A 20,098-nucleotide genomic window follows, 5' to 3' on the forward strand; every position below is an offset into this window, starting at 1 on the left:
ATTTGACTGCACCAAAGACTAAAGTGTGCAATGGCTTTGAAATAATAGGTTAATTAGAAATGTATATAAAAATACTGTCATTTCCCCCTCCCTCCAAAAATATAATGTTTTAAGAGCAAATACTTTACTTGAAATAAGAATACTGGGGCAGAAAAAAATATCTCAATTGTTTCTTGAAATTAGTTAAATAACTCCATGTTTATGAATTCAAAGGCACTTCTAAACATTTTTTTTAGGTGAAGGTAATGTACCATTAAGGCACAATTTCCACTAATTAGGGTTACTGAACTTCATTACATGAATTAGAAACCTGCTTACTGGAAAATATTTCTGGTGCATGACTTAAACTTCTCAATGGTAATATGTAATTTAAGGAATTAGTATTTATTGCACATAGTTCTATTTATCCAGCAATATGAAACAAATATACTGCAAAATATACAAGGTCATTTATTTCCTTTGTAGACCACCAGCCTTTAATGACAACTAGCCAGAGTTAGATAAATGCTGTGGTAGAAAATAAAATGTCTGCATGTGTGTTTTGTGATCACTGATACTATTCATGCTTGGCAGTCAGACATCCAGAGTACTGGATGATCCTATCGCCGCTATATGTCAGGCTGAATATCCTACTCGTTTTCAAAAGCAACCAACACTGGAAGCCGGCAACAATCAGACTATGGACAGCATTGAAAATGTTCAACAACCTCCCAATATGTCTGTGATATATTATCTCTTGATAAGTTTCAAGCCCTTTTAAGCTAGGGTGCAAAAACAAATATTAGCATATAGCAATATAGGAGATCTATTTGTAATTTGCAAACAAGAAAAAAAAAATTTACAAATTACAAAATAAAACAAATACAACATATTGTAAGGACTGTGTACTACTGGCGTCACGTACTAGCTTGTGAGAAGCATTTAGGCTCGGTTCACACTGATGCGATGCGGGAAGGCTGCGAATTCGCAGCCTGTTCCCGCATCGCACACGCACCCCCGGCAGTTCACACTGCCATATGCGATCCGCTGGGGGTGTCAATGTAATCTTAACGACACCCCCAGTTTGATCGCATATCGCAGTGCGATCGTGCAGTTCGCACAGGATCGGATCGCACAAGTGTGAACCGCTGTGCGATTCGATCCTGATGCGGCAGCAAAAATGCCTCCTGTGCGTGTTTGCTGCGGGTGCGATGCAAATTTAGCCATACAAACTGTATGGCTATACTCGCACCGCACAGCTGATCGCATGTCATGTCGGAGCAGTGCGCTCCGACATGACATGCGAACCCCGCACACGCAGTAGTGTGAACCGGGGCTAAAGAAACCTGTACTGAGGATGTATGGAGGTTGGAAATGCTGGCTTTTTTTTCGGAATGTACTAGTTGGCTTTCACATTGATCAAAGAGCTTCAGTACTTTTTTTTTTTAATTCAAACAGCTTCAGTACTTTTAAAGTCACTGACTTAGAACAAGTTCTAAAGATTGAGGGTTCTGACAGCAATGGCATCTTCCTTATGTCTCTCGGATTTGCTTTTAGAACCAGTAGCTATTGAGCAAGAATATGAACCTTTCGTCCTAAATTGCTATAATTTTACAGGCTTAGTTAAGCTTTTTTATTTATGATTTTATTTACATTTACTTAGGAGTCTATTTAAAATCCAGCGATACTTCCTTAAAAAAATACTCTGCACATTGGTGTGCTTTGGAAACATGAAATGTGTTCCTCTGCCTTTGAGAGTCTGAAGCTGGTGGAGCACAGTAAATGTGAAGGATGTGAATAAAAAAAAAAAAAGCTGTTGAGCTTAATTGCATGACCTGTCCACTCTAAACATGTAAAGCAGAGATAACTTCATAGGTTACAACAGGCTGCACACCATGGTTTGCTTTTTTTGAACAGGCAGACTGTAGTATGCAGTAGTACTGGAAAATATACTGTAACAGAGTGGATAGTGCTTTATGGTCTCCATTATAAATAAGCACATTTGTTTTATCTAATGAAATGTTACTCAACCAAGGTTCAGTGGAACCCTAGGGTTCCTCCAGAGGTTGCTAGGGGTTCCTTGAGCAATTGGCAGTTTCTGCTTCTCAGATAAGTTCCCCCTCACAAAAATGATATTTTTAGCTATCGGGAAGAAGGTAATTCTTCCCAGTGTCCAGAAGTGTAAGGAGCATTCATCCCACTGACCATCACACTAATGTATCATTAGTTGTAAATATAGTGATTTTTAGCAGGGGTTCCCCGAGACCTGAAAATTAGAAAATGAGAAAGGCTGGTCTAAGGGCTCTTTCACACGGCCGCTCCAATTTTTTATTCCGCTGTGGCACTTTATTTTTCACGGACACGGATGACACTTGTGTCATCCGCTCCGTATGTCTGCATATCATCCCATCCGTTTGCGGATGATATACGGACATAATGTAGGTCTATGGGGATTGCGGATGTCAGCGGATGACACCGCATTACCATTTGTTTGCATCTGCGCATTTACCTGCACAGAGAACTTGTTCTTTGCTGTGCATTTCGAAAACGCATGTCATGCTTGGGTTACTATTCATTCACATCTCCGCATTTCTGAACGTAGGGCAATCTGCAAGAAAAAGCACACATTTTCTGTGTGATAGTCTCATAGTGGCCCTGGATGTCACGTGACTTTCATGTGGTGCTTTGTTTACCATGGGTGTCTATTCATCCCTCCCAGTACACAGCACAGTTAGCTTTCAGCACAGGCTGTGTATGAAGGCGTTTCCTATGTGATTTTGGATAATGCCGGGACCTGTGAGGTAGAACTTGGAAGGTTTGGAAGGTTGAAGGTTGGCTTCCTGTAGGTGTGACTGGGTGGGACTGAACGTTAATAAGGATGTCACACCCCCAATCAAAGCTTTGAAGGAAGTTGCATCATTTGCACAGTCTGGGACTACATAGGGCTGTGTTCCAGGCTAGAGATGGAGCAGGAAGTGGCTATGGAATGCATTTTGTCTACATCAAGACTATACAGAGTGTCACATGATACAAAGCCTCAACTTCCATTCAGTTCTAGTGAAAAGAAAGTTGGAGTTTAGCTTTAAGGTCTGACTGTTACTGCACATGGTCTTCCAGCTCTCAAATAACCCTATCACCATCAAAACACAGATCTCTGTAGCTGCTTACATTTCTTATAACTGCAAGGATTGGTTATGTTATACTTTTTTACTTGCTTACATACATTTAGGCCACTTGCACACAGGCATGATAATTTACTGAGGTTTACTCAGTAACTTGTTGACAGAAGGCCAGCGAGTAAAAAACTGTGTAAATAACTGAGTAATGATGTGTATAGGGGAGTAAAGGTGCATAAGCGTACAGACAAGTACAATTCCTCTTCATTGCAAATGTTGTAATATACTCACATAAATATGTTTTTAGACGAGTAAACATGCGTATACGAGTAAATTACTGCACTCAAATGTAACATTTTCTATTTTTGTTTTACTGCTATGTACTTAAAGTTGTATTACTGATCTTTACTCAGCTGTGTGCAATGTTCCATGTGTGCAAGAGGACTTAGGCTACATGTACACGGGACGTTTTAAAAAGTCCTTTGAACGCTGGCATTTACCAGCTATGTAAAGGACGTTTAAAACATCCATTGTGTCGCGTTTGCAGCCGCGTTTAGCGGCATTTAGTGGGCGTTTGTGCTCAGATCCGTTTTTAGAGTTTAAAAAATCATTCCCCTTTAAAACAGTAAAAACGCAAACGCTAAACGTGGGTGATCGCGTTCGGTCGCGTTTTGCATTTGAAACGCCGGTAAACACACATTCTGAACATCCTGAACGCAAATAATTGCTTTCCAAAAAAACGACACCGAACTCAACTGCCTCTAAATGACTGTAAATGACTCAGTGTACATGGACAAATAAGATAACATAGAGGAGGGTTCAGGGGCTTCTGAAAAAAACGCCCAACTGCTCCTAAACGTCCGTTTACAAGTAGCAGTGTACATGAGGCCTTAGAAGACAGTAGTTGGGCAGTTGACAGAGCAGAAACTGTGACATCTCACCTCTAAATCCAGGGGCCTAGAGTCATCATCAGATAAAGTAGGTTATGCTAAATAAGGTGGCAGAGCAGAAACTGTGACATGGCACCTCTAACTTCTGGAGTCTAGAGTCATCATCAGATAAAGTAGGATATGCTAAATAAGGTGGCAAATATGCCTTTTTATGCTAATTAAAGATGGAGTGACTGATTGTATTTACTTATAAACGATGTAGAATATCTCAGATGTTTGAAAAGGCACAAAGTTTAAAAGGCACAAAACACAAAGTATTTGCATTCAAGACAAACATATATATTATACAAGCAAAAAAAGACAATTTTTAGAGTTGGCACATTACTGTAGCTATGGATGTAAGGATTCTATGTTTACCTTTAAATTGATATAAACCAAAATAAAATTATTATTCCATCTCTGTAAGGTTAATACAATTTTGTGTACCTGTGTGAGCTCTGTTCATTGCAGGGTGTAGAAGGTGTTTATATAGGTCTGCTAGTAATATGCATTTTCCCTATGAGAAACATATATATTGTACCTGATCTTTTAGAATCCACAAATAAATGGAAATAATTCCATATCTTAATATTTATATACATGGTCTAGAACCTTTAGCGCAGGTATTAAAGAACCTTACTCGTTGTTTGAGTAAAATCTGCTCATAGCAGACCACAATTGAAATACAGCACCTACATACACAAACATTAACATTTAGCCAATGTAAAATTACTATTGATAAACACCATACAAAATTAACCAATGAAGTTACCAATTTTTCTGCTTTTCTTTATATTTGTGAATTACAACAACTTGCCTGTATAATGTCACTTACAAATGTGCCTTCAGCAGCTTACAGTAAACCTATAAATTCCAAATTACCAGCAATCCAAACTAAGCGTATGATAAAAACAAAAACAAAAAAAAAACCACAAAAAAAGAATAGAAAACCACGTCAAAAAAATCAGAGGATTCAAAGAAATAGACAATAAAGTTCTATACACTTTTCCTAGGTTGTGTTTGGCCCTACCTCTGCCATCCTCAAAGCCTCCCTGTTGTTCATGGTATATGATTTGTTTGACCAAAAGCAAGCTTGAGAGAGCCAAGTGCAACTTTTTCAATTAATAAAAAAAAAAAAAAAAAACAAGCTTTGTATAGAATTATAGATGCCTATATCCCTGAAATGTCCTCATCTTTTTGACTTGCGGTTTTCAGAGGGTAAGTGCTGCTTATGGATTTTTTCATAACATGCTTAGCTTGAATTGCCCACGTTTTGGGGCAGATTTTTGTTTTTCAACCAATCTACCACTGTTGTTCTAAGTTCTTTCAAAAACACTTGCACATTCATTTTCATTAACATTCCTTTAACTCCGATGCTAAAGCACAGTTTTCAATTCTATTAGTTAATAAGGGCAAATATAGAGCAAATTTCTGACAAAATTATAACCCTAAAAGTGTATGTGCACCACTATCTGTACATACTGGATACAATTAAAATTAATTTAATGCATGATACACTTTCCATACACGTACAAAACATAAAGATGAGAGGAATGGCTTTAATCTTAACTTCTTGTGTTCAGAAATAATATTTACTTAACATTTTGCAAATTTTAAATCACTTCAAAATGTGAATTGTATTCAACTTCCTCCCTTCTTGTAGGAATGCAAAAAAAAAAAAAAAAAAATGTGGTTGTGTCTTTACTATTAAACCCAAGTTAAAAATATAACCATTTTTTTCCCCCCAAAGCTACATTTTCTTCAGAGAACCAATCATGACTTTCGACACAAAATTTACTATGGCACTAGCCGGCTGCTCTGGATCATGTTCTGCAAAGAGGTGGCAGATGTTCTCATTTCCATTGCCTTTTCTGGCTACAAAGCCAAAGACTCTGTGGGCACAAAATGTAAAAAAAAAAAAATAACTATATCATAATACATAATGCTGATCATGCAGTAAAAGGTCTTTGTTTATCATGGTCAAGTATAAAAAATATAAGGTTTTATTTTTTAGTCAGATAAATAGCACTAATATATTTTCAGTTCTAGCCAGCAAATTGAGGTTTTCCAAGTTATCCTTACCGACACTCTTATAAAAAAAAGACTGTTACTAAAGCTGGCCATAGACGGCTTGACTCTCGGCCGGTTAGCTGAGAAAAGGAGAATCAGGGCTGCTCTGTGCAAAACCTTTACACAATGCAGGTAAGTATTAAAAAACAAAAAAAACCTTTAAAGTGATTGTAAAGTCTTGTTTTTTTTCAATAAAAATAACAAACCTGTTATACTTACCTGCTCTGTGCAGTTGGTTTTGCACAGAGCAGTTTGGATCCTCCTCTTCTCGGGTGCCTCTTTTGTGATCCTGGCCCCTCTCTCCTGTCGAATGCTCCCACAGAAAGCAGCTTCCTATGGGGGCACCCGAGTAGAGTCACAGCTCCCTGTGTCCATTCCAACACAGAGCTGCAGCCCTGCGGCACCGCCAATGGCATTGCTGCTGTGTCTCAGCCAATCAGGAGGGAGAGTCTCAGATGGCCCGAGAAACTCGGGGACATCACTGGAGAGAGATGGGCTGAGGTAAGTATTAGGGGGTGCTGGGGTGGCTGCAGCACACAGAAGGTTTATCATCTTAATGCATAATGCATTAAGATAAAAAACTTTCTGACTTTACAACTCCTTTAACCACTTAAGCCCCGGAAGCTTTTAGCCCCTTCCGGACCAGGGCCTATTCGGCACTGCGTGACTTTAACGGACAATTGCGCGGTTGTGCGACGCTGTACCTAAACGAATTTGGCGTCCTTTTTTTCCCACAAACAGAGCTTTCTTTTGGTGGTATTTGATCACCTGTGCGATTTTTTGATAATGCGCTATAAACAAAAAAAGAGCGTAAATTTTGCAAAAATTATAACAATATTTTTCACATTTTTTATATGAAATTCCCCAAAAAAATGTAAAAATCGAAATTTTTTAAAATTTTAGGCCAATTTTTTTTTACCATATGTTTGGTAAAAAAAAAAAAATTGCAAAAAGCGTATTTTGATTGGTTTGCGCAAAAGTTATTGCGTTTACTAACAAAGGAAAAGATTTTTGTCATTTTTGTTGTTTTTTTTTTTTTAACGCGTAATGGCGGCGATCTGCGATTTTTTTTTGCGGGACTGCGACATTGGGGCGGACAGATCGGACCCTTGACTGACATTTTTGACACTTTTGGGGGTACCAGTGACATTACTACAGTAATCAGTGCTATATATATGCACTGTTACTGTAAAAATGACACTGGCAGTGAAGGAGTTAACTGTATTGGAGAGGGAGGGGTTAAGTGTGTCCTAGGGGCGTGCTTCTAACTGTGATTGGCTGTGGCTGTGTGTGTAAGAACAGTGATCAACAGTCCTACATAGTAGAACCGTTTGATCATCATTCTTACACAGGGAGAACTGACAGGCGGCTTTGTTTACACTAGCCGCCTGCCTTTCTCCCGCTGTCACGGACGATCGCGAGTGCCCGGCGGACATCGGGTCTGCCGGGCACACGCACGGGGGGGTCCGTGACCGAGCGGGAGCGCGCCTCCGACGGCGGGCGCTCGCTCCCAAAACCCTTACAGGCTAGCGAAGTAGCCCTACGTCGCTCTGCCTGTGAGGGGCTGACTGCCGACGTAAATAGTCGTGCGGCAGTCGGCAAGTGGTTAATATCACTTTAGTACTGACTTTTTTTGATAGCAGGGATTTTATTTGTGAAAGACAGCAAGGAGCTAGGTATAGGCCCGTACACACATGCAGATTGTCGGCCGAAAAGCTTCGGCCGACGACCGATCGGCCGATTGTAGGCCTGTTAGTATGATGCTTCCGACAGCCGACAGCGCACTTTCGGCTGAACAGAATCTGTCGTGCAAGCATTAAAATTTTTGTATGCCGACACCAGAGCGGCCGATTGTTCACCAGTCAATACAGAATTCGGCCGACAGACAGCAGATTTGCAAGACTGGGCATGCTCAGAAAAGAAAAAACACAGGGAAAGTTAACCATCACATGACATCACTTCTGCAGTCGGCTGTAGTCGGCGGACAAAATTCTTGTGCAGTCTTTTGCACTTTTCAACAGACACGACAGCCCGGGGACAAAAGACGGCCGATCGTTCGGCCGACGATCTGCACGTGTGTACGGGGCATATGTTTAGTATTAAATCTCCCCTGTACACATGCCAAGGTTTACTTTTAAATTTTGACTGAAGTGTACTTTAATACTTGACCTTTTTTTCATATTTATAGACATTTTGTTAAGCATTCTATTTGCAAAAAGAGCATTACCATTAAAACGCTTCACATTCTATACTTACTTTGCAGAAAGTCCATCTCTCTTCCACCTAAGTAGAAAAATAAAAATTAGCTGCAAACTTTGGATGGATATTCAATATTAACTTCTGAGTGACATAAATAATTCTTACTTTCTGTCCTGTGGATCGAGGGCACAGAATATTACAGTATTAACTGGATAATGTCTTCGAAAGAAGAGTCTAGTAGAGAAAGTAGGGGAAAAAATTAACTTTTGTTTTAGGGTATATTATTATGTTAGCTGCATATTCTTATGTGTATACTCAGGTGCTCAATAAAACAATAATATAAAACAATGCATGTTTGATATTTCTTCTGTTTGCCTGTATAAATAATTAAAAACAACAGTACTGGGATAATGGATAATTTGACCAAAAAAAAAAAAAAGTCTATAAAAAAAAAAATATATATATATATATATATATATATATATATATATATATATATATATATATATATATATATATATATATATATCATTTTCAGTTGAAAGTTTTGCCCTACACAAAGATACATATAACACATTACAAACAATAACAACAACAAAAAAGAAAAAATAACAAGTTTTCAAAACATTTGACAAACATTGCAAATTATGTTTTAAGTGGCACTGCAATGATGATAACTCTTTCCCAGCTAGGTGAACAGTATTTTTGTACAAAAATGCATTCTAAATAAGTTATGGTTTCATGCAAAGCCAGAAACTGCAATGTGAGCAGTATCTTTAAGAATCCTTTTTTTTATGGCATAGCTGCTATATTTATATCCACTGGTGCTTTCACATATCTTTGTGGCTCCAGAAAAAAAGACAGGTTTGCTGGACATCCTGGATTACTGTAATACACTTTCATAGTGACTATTGCTTTTAGGATTTAGAACACAGTGGCAAGATAAAATATGCAAACCCCTTTGAATTAACTTGTTTTCTACAATAATTTGCAATTAAATGTGATCTTATCCTCGTAAAGCTGGCAATAGACAGTGCAATTTTCTTTCCTGCAGCCACGGGTTGACAGTGTTAATGTGGAAATCTCTCCCTTGGAGCTATTGTGTTGCTGGCCTGGACTAGGAGAACCCACACTGATTACTGCCAGCGGCTATAGACACTGGCAATAACCGCATTAAAAATCCAACAGGCTGGTTGTACACAAACATTATCCTGTAGGATATGGTCCACAAAACAGAAAACCTCCACCATACTTTACTGTTAGGATGATGTTTTGATGTTGGTAAGATGTGCCATTTTTGCATCATACATAGTGCTGAGTAATCTTCTCAACAATTAAAATTTAGTTTCTTCAGTGCATAAAAAAATTTCCTAGTAGTATTACAGTTTGAACTTTGGCAAACTTCAGGAGAGCAGCAATTTGTTTTTTGGAGAGCAGTTGCTTCTTATGTGGTGTTCTGCCATGGACACTCTGCCTGTTCAAAGACTAATGTATGGTAAACTTATGAACAGGGATGTTTGCCAGTTCCAGTGATGTCTTCAAGCCTTTAGCTGTTACTTGTGGCTGGACACCCACATTTAGGAATAGTAACCACAGTACTAAAACTGTCTGCTTTTATAGGAAATTTGTCTGTTGACTGATGGATGCCTGAACACTGAGATTGCTTTGTATCCATTTCCAGCCTTCTGTAGATCAACTACTTTTGATTGTATGTCTTCACAGAGTTCTTTTTGCAAGACATGGTTCACATTAGCTGATGCTTCTTATCAACAGCAATCCTAAAATGTCTGAGTGTCGTTTATCAATCATTGTAGCTCTAAATCACACCTCCAACCTTTTTTCATTAATTTGACACCAGAATACTGACTGCAATTAGCTTTTGTTGAAGTAATTAATCTATGGGTTCACTTTCTTTTTCCTCCAGCACTGTAAATGTTTAGAGGGTGTTCTCAAAAGAGACAAGAAATTTCAATTTTTTTGTGATTTAGCAGCTTAAGCACATTACCTTTGTCTAATTGCTGTTTCTTAGATGAGGATCAGATCACATTTTATAGCAAATTACTGCAGAAAACCCAGTTAATTCCAAGGGGTTCACATACTTTTTGTTGCCACCATAAATGCAATATTCCAGATCTACTCAGTTAATTATTCATAGAAGCCAATCGAGAATTCTTTGAGACTGGCCACTGCACTTGAGTAATAATAGCCAAATCAGTAAGTGGTAGGGTATATAGGAACTCCAGAGCGATGAAGGTTTTGATTAACCATGGGCAGGCAGTTACCTAAGAGCAGGAAGATTAATGAACTACAAAGAAGCTCATCAGGGGGAAGTAGACAAAGGATCCACCATGCACTATAGGTTAATTGTATTGGATGGAATAAGGAAAGATAGGGAGGAGGGGAGGGAGGGAAAAGGAGGAACACTGCCTACAAATAAGCTCTATTAGGACCTTAAACATCCACTAAGGAACCTCAACTATCTGAATCTATCCAACTAGATTGTGTGGAACAGTTTCTGCTTTCATACATTATTTTGTATAATGGCAACACAGAGTTGACCGCCTTACACTAAGTGGATCAGCAGATTTCCATCTTAACAAAATTTCCCTTCTCACATAAAACAATGCAAAAATAATACATAACTTAGTGTACCTATCTCCAACAATATCTTCCAAATTGCCTAATAATAAAACAAAATGGTTGATGGGTACAACAGTATCACATACATCACTCATAGTTACAACCACCGACTCCCAGTATGGCCGCAACTTAGGACAAGACTACACCATATGCCAAAATGAGTTGACTTCAGTTGAGCATCTAGTACACATAGGATCCCTCTGAGGATAAATATTGGCTAATCTTTGTGGAATAAAATATGCCCTGTGAAGGAATTTTAACTGTAGGAACCTGTCCCTGGCTGAGATCATGGAGGGGACATAGGAAGAGACACAGTCATCCCACTCATCTTCACTAAGGGTAGGGATATCCACTTTCCATTTGTCAAAGGAACGGGTTAGTCCAGTGTCAAGGGCTGCAGATAGTCAGAGGTAGAGAGAAGCCAGGGGCCGCCCCATCTGCTTGAAGGACAGGAGGCACTCCACCGGATCAGATTCTAAAACAATGGAATTGGGAAATTGAGCCCTGCGAGTGTGCCACAGTTGCCAGTAGTGGAACTCCTGGAAACAAGGCAGGGAGTAAGTTTGTCACAGGTCTAGGAAGGGGAGAATCTTACCATTGGACACATTATGTTTTAGAGCAGTGACCGCGTTCTTAGCCCACATATATGTATAAGGAATTGCATATAAATTTGGGTGCATCGGATTTCCCCCATAGGAGTATATGCGGGGATACCTGGGAAGATTTTTTGTATATGGCCCGGTCATGACTCCAATATCTGTACCATTATTTTTATGTGTCCTGTTACCAAAGGGTGAGCTTTAGGACCTCTAAAAATCAGAATACTTAAGACCGCATAGTAGCCCAAAGTGGCCACCTCTAAAATCACTGCCGGATTTTGTCTAGGCTGGGAGAACCACCAGCGAATGGTGACCAACACCGCTGCCAAAAATATAGTTGAAAATTTGGAAGTGCTAACCAACTGCTAGAAAGTGGGAGATATAGGGTCTTTTTCGCAACTCGGGGGATTCATCCAGCCAAGGCGAAAGACATCACAATTCTATCTAATCTCTTAAAGAAGGATTTAGGAATAAAGAGCAGGTGGTTTCTTAAAAATAAAGGAACTTTGGTTAGTACACCATTTTTATCAAATGTACCCACCCGACCGGCATCAAACGGAGAGGGCACGCCAAGCAACAAATTTTCGGGTGAGCTGTAGTAACAACGGGTTAACGTTTTTTTCAATGCATGTACTGATCGTACCACTCACTCTGACCCCCAGGTAAGTGAGTTTGTCTACTCATCCAAGGGGTGTCTGCGTGTCTACACAAGGTATGGGCGTATGTAATGAAAAAAGCACAGATTTATCCCAATTAATGCGTACACCCAAAAACTGGCTAAAACGATCAAATAGGGCCAGTGCCGTATTGGAGAGAAGTGGAAGCATCTACGAGATAAAGTAAGGCGTCATCAGCGTAGAGAGACCGTTTCTCCTCTATCTGTCCAACGACTATGCCCTTAACCCCAGGGTCAGCCCTGAGGAAAATGGCAAGAGGCTCCAACGCCAAGGCAAACAGGGACAGGGACAGGGGATAGGGGATAGGAAATCTAGGTCTTCCAAATAGGATTCTAGATTAGATTTGTCATACGTCACTCGGAAACTGTAGAGAGTCTGGTAGTAGGAGGCAAATCAACTGCTGATCTTCGTTGGGGTGGTGAGCCAGGTCCCAGTGAGGCTAAGGATTCACGAGATACCACACCCCACCGTGTGTTGCCTTGATAACCTAGCCAACAGTCTCCTAGTCTTTTCCCCCCTGCTCAAAAATGCGCTGAGATTGGTGTAAAATCTTTTTCTTTGTCAGGGTTGTTTGCAAATGGAGTACTTTACTGGTCAACGTCTGCAGTCAAGCATAGTGGTTGGAGTCCTAAGTACGAGTATAAAAAGTCTCCAGAGCACTAGTTAACTCTGCTTTTCTTTCCCTCCGAACCCCAGCAATGATGGTCTGATATTGGCTACAGGAAAATGCCTTAAAAGAATCCCATTTGTCATGTCAGGAGCTGAGTCAGGGTTGACACTCCAGTAAGTAATCAACTGAGTTTTGAATTGAGATTCTACTGCTGGTAACCCAGAACCTCGAGAGACCCCAGACTTGGTATGAACAGATATGGGAGAGGTCCAGACATATATATGTAATAATGGAAGATGATCCGAGATTCCCCTTGCAAAAATCTTAATGCCCCGAACCCTTGGCAGGACAGAACCCCCGGCAAAGGCCAAGTCAATACGCAAGAACGTTTTGTAGGAGTCAGAATGGCAAATGTATATATATTTCCACAGGCAGACATCAGTCATCCCATATGTCTCAGCCTAAGTGGCCAAATCTGAGCACGGGTCAGGGATCATATTGAAATCTCCTATAATAACAATGTTATCACAATTGCAGCTACCTCTGTAGTGATTTTGTGTAACAGTTTAAATGAGGCTGGCGGAGCCAAATAGAGGCCTACAATCACCAACGTCAAACATTCAACTTATGCATGAATTATAACTGTACCTGTCCATCTGTATGGTACGGCGTGCTGGGCCGATGCTCCTTCCTCTGGTCAATGCCCGGATCAGGAGAAAAATAGTGAGCCAAAGAACCTACTTGCAGGAGTCCCACACCAGAAGAGAAAGCAGGAGGGGAGCCGGAATCGGGAGCTGCTCTAAAACACTTCTGCTCACTGTGCCATCTTGGACACGCCCCTGGGTTATTTTTTAGACTTGATTCACACGAGCTTTGGTTTGTATAAGAACAGTGTGAACAGCAAGCTTTGACAAAGCATTTGCAGAGCTTTCAGGAAGCTTTGTTGGTACCATTCTGCTCCAGTTTGGAAATATTGAACACAAATCCTAATGGGAGTGTTGATTGCCACTTTACCCACTTCAATACTGGACACTCTTTCCCCCTTCCTGCCCAAGCCCATTTTAAGCCCAAAGCACACGGCAAAAATGACCACACAGTGGTTGAAGGAGAAAAAAGTGAATGTCATTTTATGCCTTAGTCAGAGCCCACTTAACCCACATCTGTGGAATGACTTGAAGACTTCAGTTCACAAATGGTCACCATCAAATTTAACTGAACTTGAGGAGTTCTGCAAAGAAGAGTGGGCAAATATTGCAAAGTCTAGAAGTGCAAAGTTAGTAGAGACATTTCCCAACAAGTCTGCAATTAAAGCAAGAGGTGGTTCAACAAAATCCTGACATAAGGGGGATGATCCTTTTTTTCAACTCAGTGATTCTGTTTTTTAATTTTCCTTTGTTTTCTGACATGTTGGTGTTATATCCTTCACTTGGATGTTATACGCTGTACTAGTAAATACAGCTGGATAAAACAAAAAATTGTGTCTTTCTTGATTTCAGACTGCAAAGCAACAAAATTTGATTATTTTAAAAAGGGGGGCGATTCTTTTCTATATCCACTGTATATCTAAAAATTGATCAGTCCTGATGTACTGACACCCTATCTCATTTCTTGAGGCCTGAAAATGCCATGACAGTACAAATACCCCCCAAATGATAACTTTTTGGAAAGTAGACAGTCCAAAGTATTTAGTAAGAGGCATGGTGAGTTTTTTGAAGTTGTAATTTTTTGTCACAATTTTTTTTGGATAATTAAGAAATTAAAAAAAAAGAATTCACTTTTTTTTTTTCATTCTGTCACCCATGCAGTACAGCATTATCACAGCTTGTGTGGCTGTGTCCGAGGAACACTGACTGGTGACAGTTAAAAAAAAAAAAAAAAGAAAAAACAATTTTTTTTATTAAATCTTTTTCTTTTTTTTTTACACTTTTTATTCTAACACACTCTGACCACACTCTGACCAGACCAGTGTGGATTTTTTTCCTACACATTATGAATACATACAGTGGGTACGGAAAGTATTCAGACCCCCTTAAATTTTTCACTCTTTGTTATATTGCAGCCATTTGCTAAAATCATTTAAGTTCATTCTTCTTCCTCATGAATGTACACATAGCACCCCATACTGACAGAAAAACACAGAATTGTTGACATTGTTGCAGATTTATTAAAAAAGAAAAACTGAAATATCACATGGTCCTAAGTATTCAGACCCTTTGCTGTGACACTCATATATTTAACTCAGGTGCTTTCCATTTCTTCTGATCATCCTTGAGATGGTTCTACACCTTCATTTGAGTCCAGCTGTGTTTGATTATACTGATTGGACTTGATTAGGAAAGCCACACACCTGTCTATATAAGACCTTCCAGATCACAATGCATGTCAGAGCAAATGAGAATCATGAGGTCAAAGGAACTGCCTGAAGAGCTCAGAGACAGAATTGTGGCAAGGCACAGATCTGGCCAAGGTTACAAAAAGATTTCTGCTGCACTTAAGGTTCCTAAGAGCACAGTGGCCTCCATAATCCTCAAATGGAAGACGTTTGGGACGACCAGAACCCTTCCTAGAGCTGGCCGTCCGGCCAAACTGAGCTATCGGGGGAGAAGAGCCTTGGTGAGAGAGGTAAAGAAGAACCCAAAGATCACTGTGGCTGAGCTCCAGAGATGCAGTCAGGAGATGGGAGAAAGTTGTAGAAAGTCAACCATCACTGCAGCCCTCCACTAGTCGGGGCTTTATGGCAGAGTGGCCCGACGGAAGCCTCTCCTCAGTGTAAGACACATGAAAGCCCGCATGGAGTTTGCTAAAAAACACCTGAAGGACTCCAAGATGGTGAGAAATAAGATTCTCTGGTCTGATGAGACCAAAATAGAACTTTTTGGCCTTAATTCTAAGCGGTATGTGTGGAGAAAACCAGGCACTGCTCATCACCTGTCCAATACTGTCCCAACAGTGAAGCAGCATCAACAGTGGTGGCAGCATCATGCTGTGGGGGTGTTTTTCAGCTGCAGGGACAGGACGACTGGTTGCAATCGAGGGAAAGATGAATGCGGCCAAGTACAGGGATATCCTGGACAAAAACCTTCTCCAGAGTGCTCTGGACCTCAGACTGGGCCGAAGGTTTACCTTCCAACAAGACAATGACCCTAAGCACACAGCTAAAATAACGAAGGAGTGGCTTCACAACAACTCCGTGACTGTTCTTGAATGGCCCAGCCAGAGCCCTGACTTAAACCCAATTGAGCATCTCTGGAGAGACCTAAAAATGGCTGTCCACCAACGTTTACCATCCAACCTGACAGAACTGGAGAGGATCTGCAAGGAGGAATGGCAGAGGATCCCCAAATACAGGTGTGAAAGACTTGTTGCATCTTTCCCAAAAAGACTCCTGGCTGTATTAGACCAAAAGGGGGCTTCTACTAAATACTGAGCAAAGGGTCTGAATACTTAGGACCATGTGATATTTCAGTTTTTCTTTTTTAATAAATCTGCAACAATGTCAACAATTCTGTGTTTTTCTGTCAGTATGGGGTGCTATGTGTACATTCATGAGGAAGAAGAATGAACTTAAATGATTTTAGCAAATGGCTGCAATATAACAAAGAGTGAAAAATTTAAGGGGGTCTGAATACTTTCCGTACCCACTGTATAACAATGCATTTCATTGGTATAAGCAACCATTTTTACTGAATGTAACTAGTTCATTTAGTGTCTTTTGTAGTGATTATCTGTGATTGGTCAAAGCTAATCACATGGTACAGATGGGCTGTGATTGGCCTGTCTGTATCATGTCTTCACTGTGACCAATCACAGCTAGCAATACCGTTGTATACAATGGATGGCATGAAAAGAAGCCATCCATTGTTTACAATTGTCTTTGATCTGCTCTGATTGGTCACAGTGATCACATGACACTGGCAGCGAGCTGGTAAAGTAATCAGTCATCGGCTGTGTCGGGTGGACACAGTCGTTTACAGATCGCGCAACTGCGCAAAGGGCGCGTTCTGGGAGGGAGGACGTCATATTACATTCTCCCAGGACAACAGTGCTCCCGCCCGCTTGTAATTGTAGTATAGGCCGGGCGGAAAGGTCTTAAGCAAGCTGCTAGCAGGCCTTAGCAGACTTTCAACAAGCTTCAAAAGATTGATGATGCATAGTAAGCAGTATAGGGCTGTCTTTGCGTTCCTTCCCAACTAAAGAGATATATAGGGTTTGATATGGAGATATCGTAAGGTTTCTGCTGCAGGTATTGTATGGATATCTTTCAATAGATCATCAGCAAATTATAGACATATCTTACGCCCTGGAATGTCCACCAGTGAAAGGACGGTGGATCTTTATTGGCTGTGGGGAAAAATTAGGTAATTAACTATGCAGGCATTCCAACCTCAGAAAACTCATTTCAGGGAGGTGGCACTCCGCACCGCCGCCCCCCCCCCCCCCCCCCCCCAGTAAAACCACGCCTGCCCCCCTAACTAATTTAACACAACCAAAGGATGATCAAATGAAATGGAATCAGTATACAGAGGTTTACTTCTTCTGAGAGATATTAAAGGAACATTCTAACCACCATGACCACTTCAGTGATTTGAAGTGGTCATAGTAGTAGGAAACACTGCACATTCTGGGATATTTACAGTTATGTGCTGGGGGATAGTTGCACCCCTAGCACATATGACTTAGGTAGCCAGAAAATGTCATGTCCTTATTCATACATGTATGATCAAGGACATGACGTATTATGACAAAACACAACTACGTAGTTATTAAAAAACATATTGCAACAATTTAAACACGCTAATGCACATACCTTTTATATTGATGATGCATAGTAAGCAGTATATATACCTTTTCTACATATTTTGCAGACTGCTGGCGGTTACTGCTGGTGGGTAGTACTGGCGGTTACTGCTTGTGGGTCCTACTGGTGGGTAACACTGGCAGTTACTGCTAGTGGGTAATGCTGGTGGGTACTGCTGATGGGTATGCTGGTAATGCTGGCGGGTACTGCTGGTAATTCTCACAGGTCATGCTGGTAATGCTGGCGGGTATGCTGGTAAAGCTGGCGAGTACTGCTGGTAATGCTGGCAGGAACTGCTGGCTTCGCTCTGACGAGAATGTGACAGGAGCGGAGCTGGAGGAAGCAGGGACTGCAGTAGAGAGCAGAGCCGATGCTTCCTGTATGGCTCCTGTCATAGGCGGAGTACATTTGTTATCACCCCACCTGTGACAGGAGCAGGAACTACACAGGAAGCATTGGCTCTGTCACTGTGCTCCTAAATGTATAGAATGCCCTGGAGAGGGCAGAGCAATGATGTACACAGCTGGTAGTGCATGTCTGTGTGATATTGGCAGGGGGGGGGGGCACTCAGTGTAGGTGAGGGCAGAAATGTTACATTACCTCTGCCCCTGGCACCCTACCCCTGTGCCCACCAGTGCTTTGCCTAGCTTACCCTATGCCCACCTGTGTCCTCTTAGCTTTTGCTGTGCCCACCCTAGGCCATCGTGTGCTCTCCAATAGACAATGTGTGTCCCCGGAGGTGTGCTCCTCCTCTCCTCCATCTTATGTATCCATCACACAGGAGACACGGCAGACATCCCAAGTCTCCCGCAGCAGCGGGGAGATTGCATGGCACTTGCGGGTGTCCGTGAGCTGCCAGCCAAAGGCGGGAGACTCCCGCAAGTCGCGGAGACTTGGGATGTCCAGCTATGCCAGCCAAAGGTAGGTATGGGGAAACCAGGCTGCTAGAAAATTTAATTTTATCCCATAAGAGAGTGGTGTATTGTTGGGTCCGTGATCAGGGGCCTGTCTCTTGCTGGTAATTAAATGAGATTTTATACAGGTATTTGGGCACTGTCGACTACATCCAAACATGTGCACATGGGTTATTTGCTTGTGGCGTAGAAAAATATTAGAAGTGCCACATTGTTAGCAAGCGGGATTACTGCTTAAGGAGAGGAGGACAGTTGGCCTTCTATAAGACATCATAGACTGGCTTGAGATGGATTTCCAAATATGGCAAATTATTGGTCTCAATACGTTTGAAATTGGGTTGGGCTTGTTGGAGTGCATCCTGCTGCAGAGTGATACTCATTGCCTTGGACTTAGTCTAATTAATATGTAAGCCCAAGATGTCTGCTACAGCTGTGAGCATGCACATTAACTTAGATCAACAGGTTTTTTTTTTTTGCACTTATCAAACAGATAAAACAAAATGTTTCCAATAGTATATTTAACAGATGAAAAGGGAGCAAATGAGAGGTTTGTGGTTAGAGTAACACTTTAGCATAAACATGAGGGTATAATGTTCTTACTTCCGTTGATTGTCTGTTAGAGTGATTCCTTGAGCAGACACCTTGAAATGCACCACAGTGGACACGGGAGGTGGATCCTGATTTTGGGTTATGCTGAGAGCTTTCTGCACTGCTTGATACCCTGTAAGGGACTCCATTTCCACTGAATTCAGGAACCAAACATTACATGCTGCAAGTGATAAATGAAATCAGAAAATTACCATTACATTAAGCACGACATTATTGTAGTTTATAGGACTAGGTTTACATCCTTGTGATGCAACATGTTTTGATGTGTTTTTTTGCAGTGAGTTGTGTTAGGGCAGCCCATTCAGGTAAATGTACATAAATCATGCATAAGAAAACAATTATTAATACCTCATCTGGAATATGGAGTTTACGTTTGGGCAACGCTTCACAAAAAGGATATTGGGAACTGGAGAAAATGCAGAAAAGATCTACCAAACTCGAGGCATGGAGCAGCTCAGCTATGAGGAAAAATTAGAGGAACTGAATTTATTCTCTCTTGAGAAGTGATATGATCACCATGCATAAATACATAAGTGGCCCATATGGAGAAATTTAAAGTCATTACAAAGGAGGGGGCACTCTTTACATATGGAAGAATTTAACTACCACATACAGAAAGAAGCTGCAAATGAGGAGCTGTGGGAGTCACTGCATATAAAGGAACCAATTTTTTTATTCCCCAACCCCGCTTCTCCTCCTCGCCCTCCCCCAGGCATTCAGCGTCTGCAGGGGACGGGTTCCTCTATATCAGTGTTTGTCAATCTTTCCCCAGTCAAGGCGTCTTGAAAGTATTTACGTATTTTCAGTCTGGAGGCCCCCCCACCACACACACATTGGCAAATATGGTGCATTTGTGGTGCAGTATAATTAAAGAAAAAAAAAATACATAAGGGAATTTTTTTCCCTGTGTTACTGTAGGGCGGCCCACTGAAATTATTTTGCTGCCTATATGCAGCAC

General features: G+C 40.9%; 1 protein-coding gene across 1 annotated transcript in view; it reads right to left on the bottom strand.

The window, feature by feature from the left end:
* Positions 1-5,731: 5,731 nt before the first annotated feature.
* The window catches only part of TNS3 (tensin 3), a 504,601-nt gene continuing 490,234 nt past the window's right edge, over positions 5,732-20,098 (bottom strand). The window contains exons 22-25 of the mRNA XM_082257842.1: positions 19,132-19,300; positions 8,459-8,527; positions 8,351-8,377; positions 5,732-5,916 (exon numbers count right to left, since the gene is read on the bottom strand). Coding sequence (XP_082113968.1) covers positions 5,775-5,916; positions 8,351-8,377; positions 8,459-8,527; positions 19,132-19,300 — 407 coding nt within the window. The 3' untranslated portion in view covers positions 5,732-5,774. The remainder of the gene's footprint in view (positions 5,917-8,350; positions 8,378-8,458; positions 8,528-19,131; positions 19,301-20,098) is intronic.

This window comes from Pelophylax lessonae, assembly GCF_965119305.1.
Source record: "Pelophylax lessonae genome assembly, chromosome: 5".
NCBI lineage: Eukaryota > Metazoa > Chordata > Amphibia > Anura > Ranidae > Pelophylax > Pelophylax lessonae.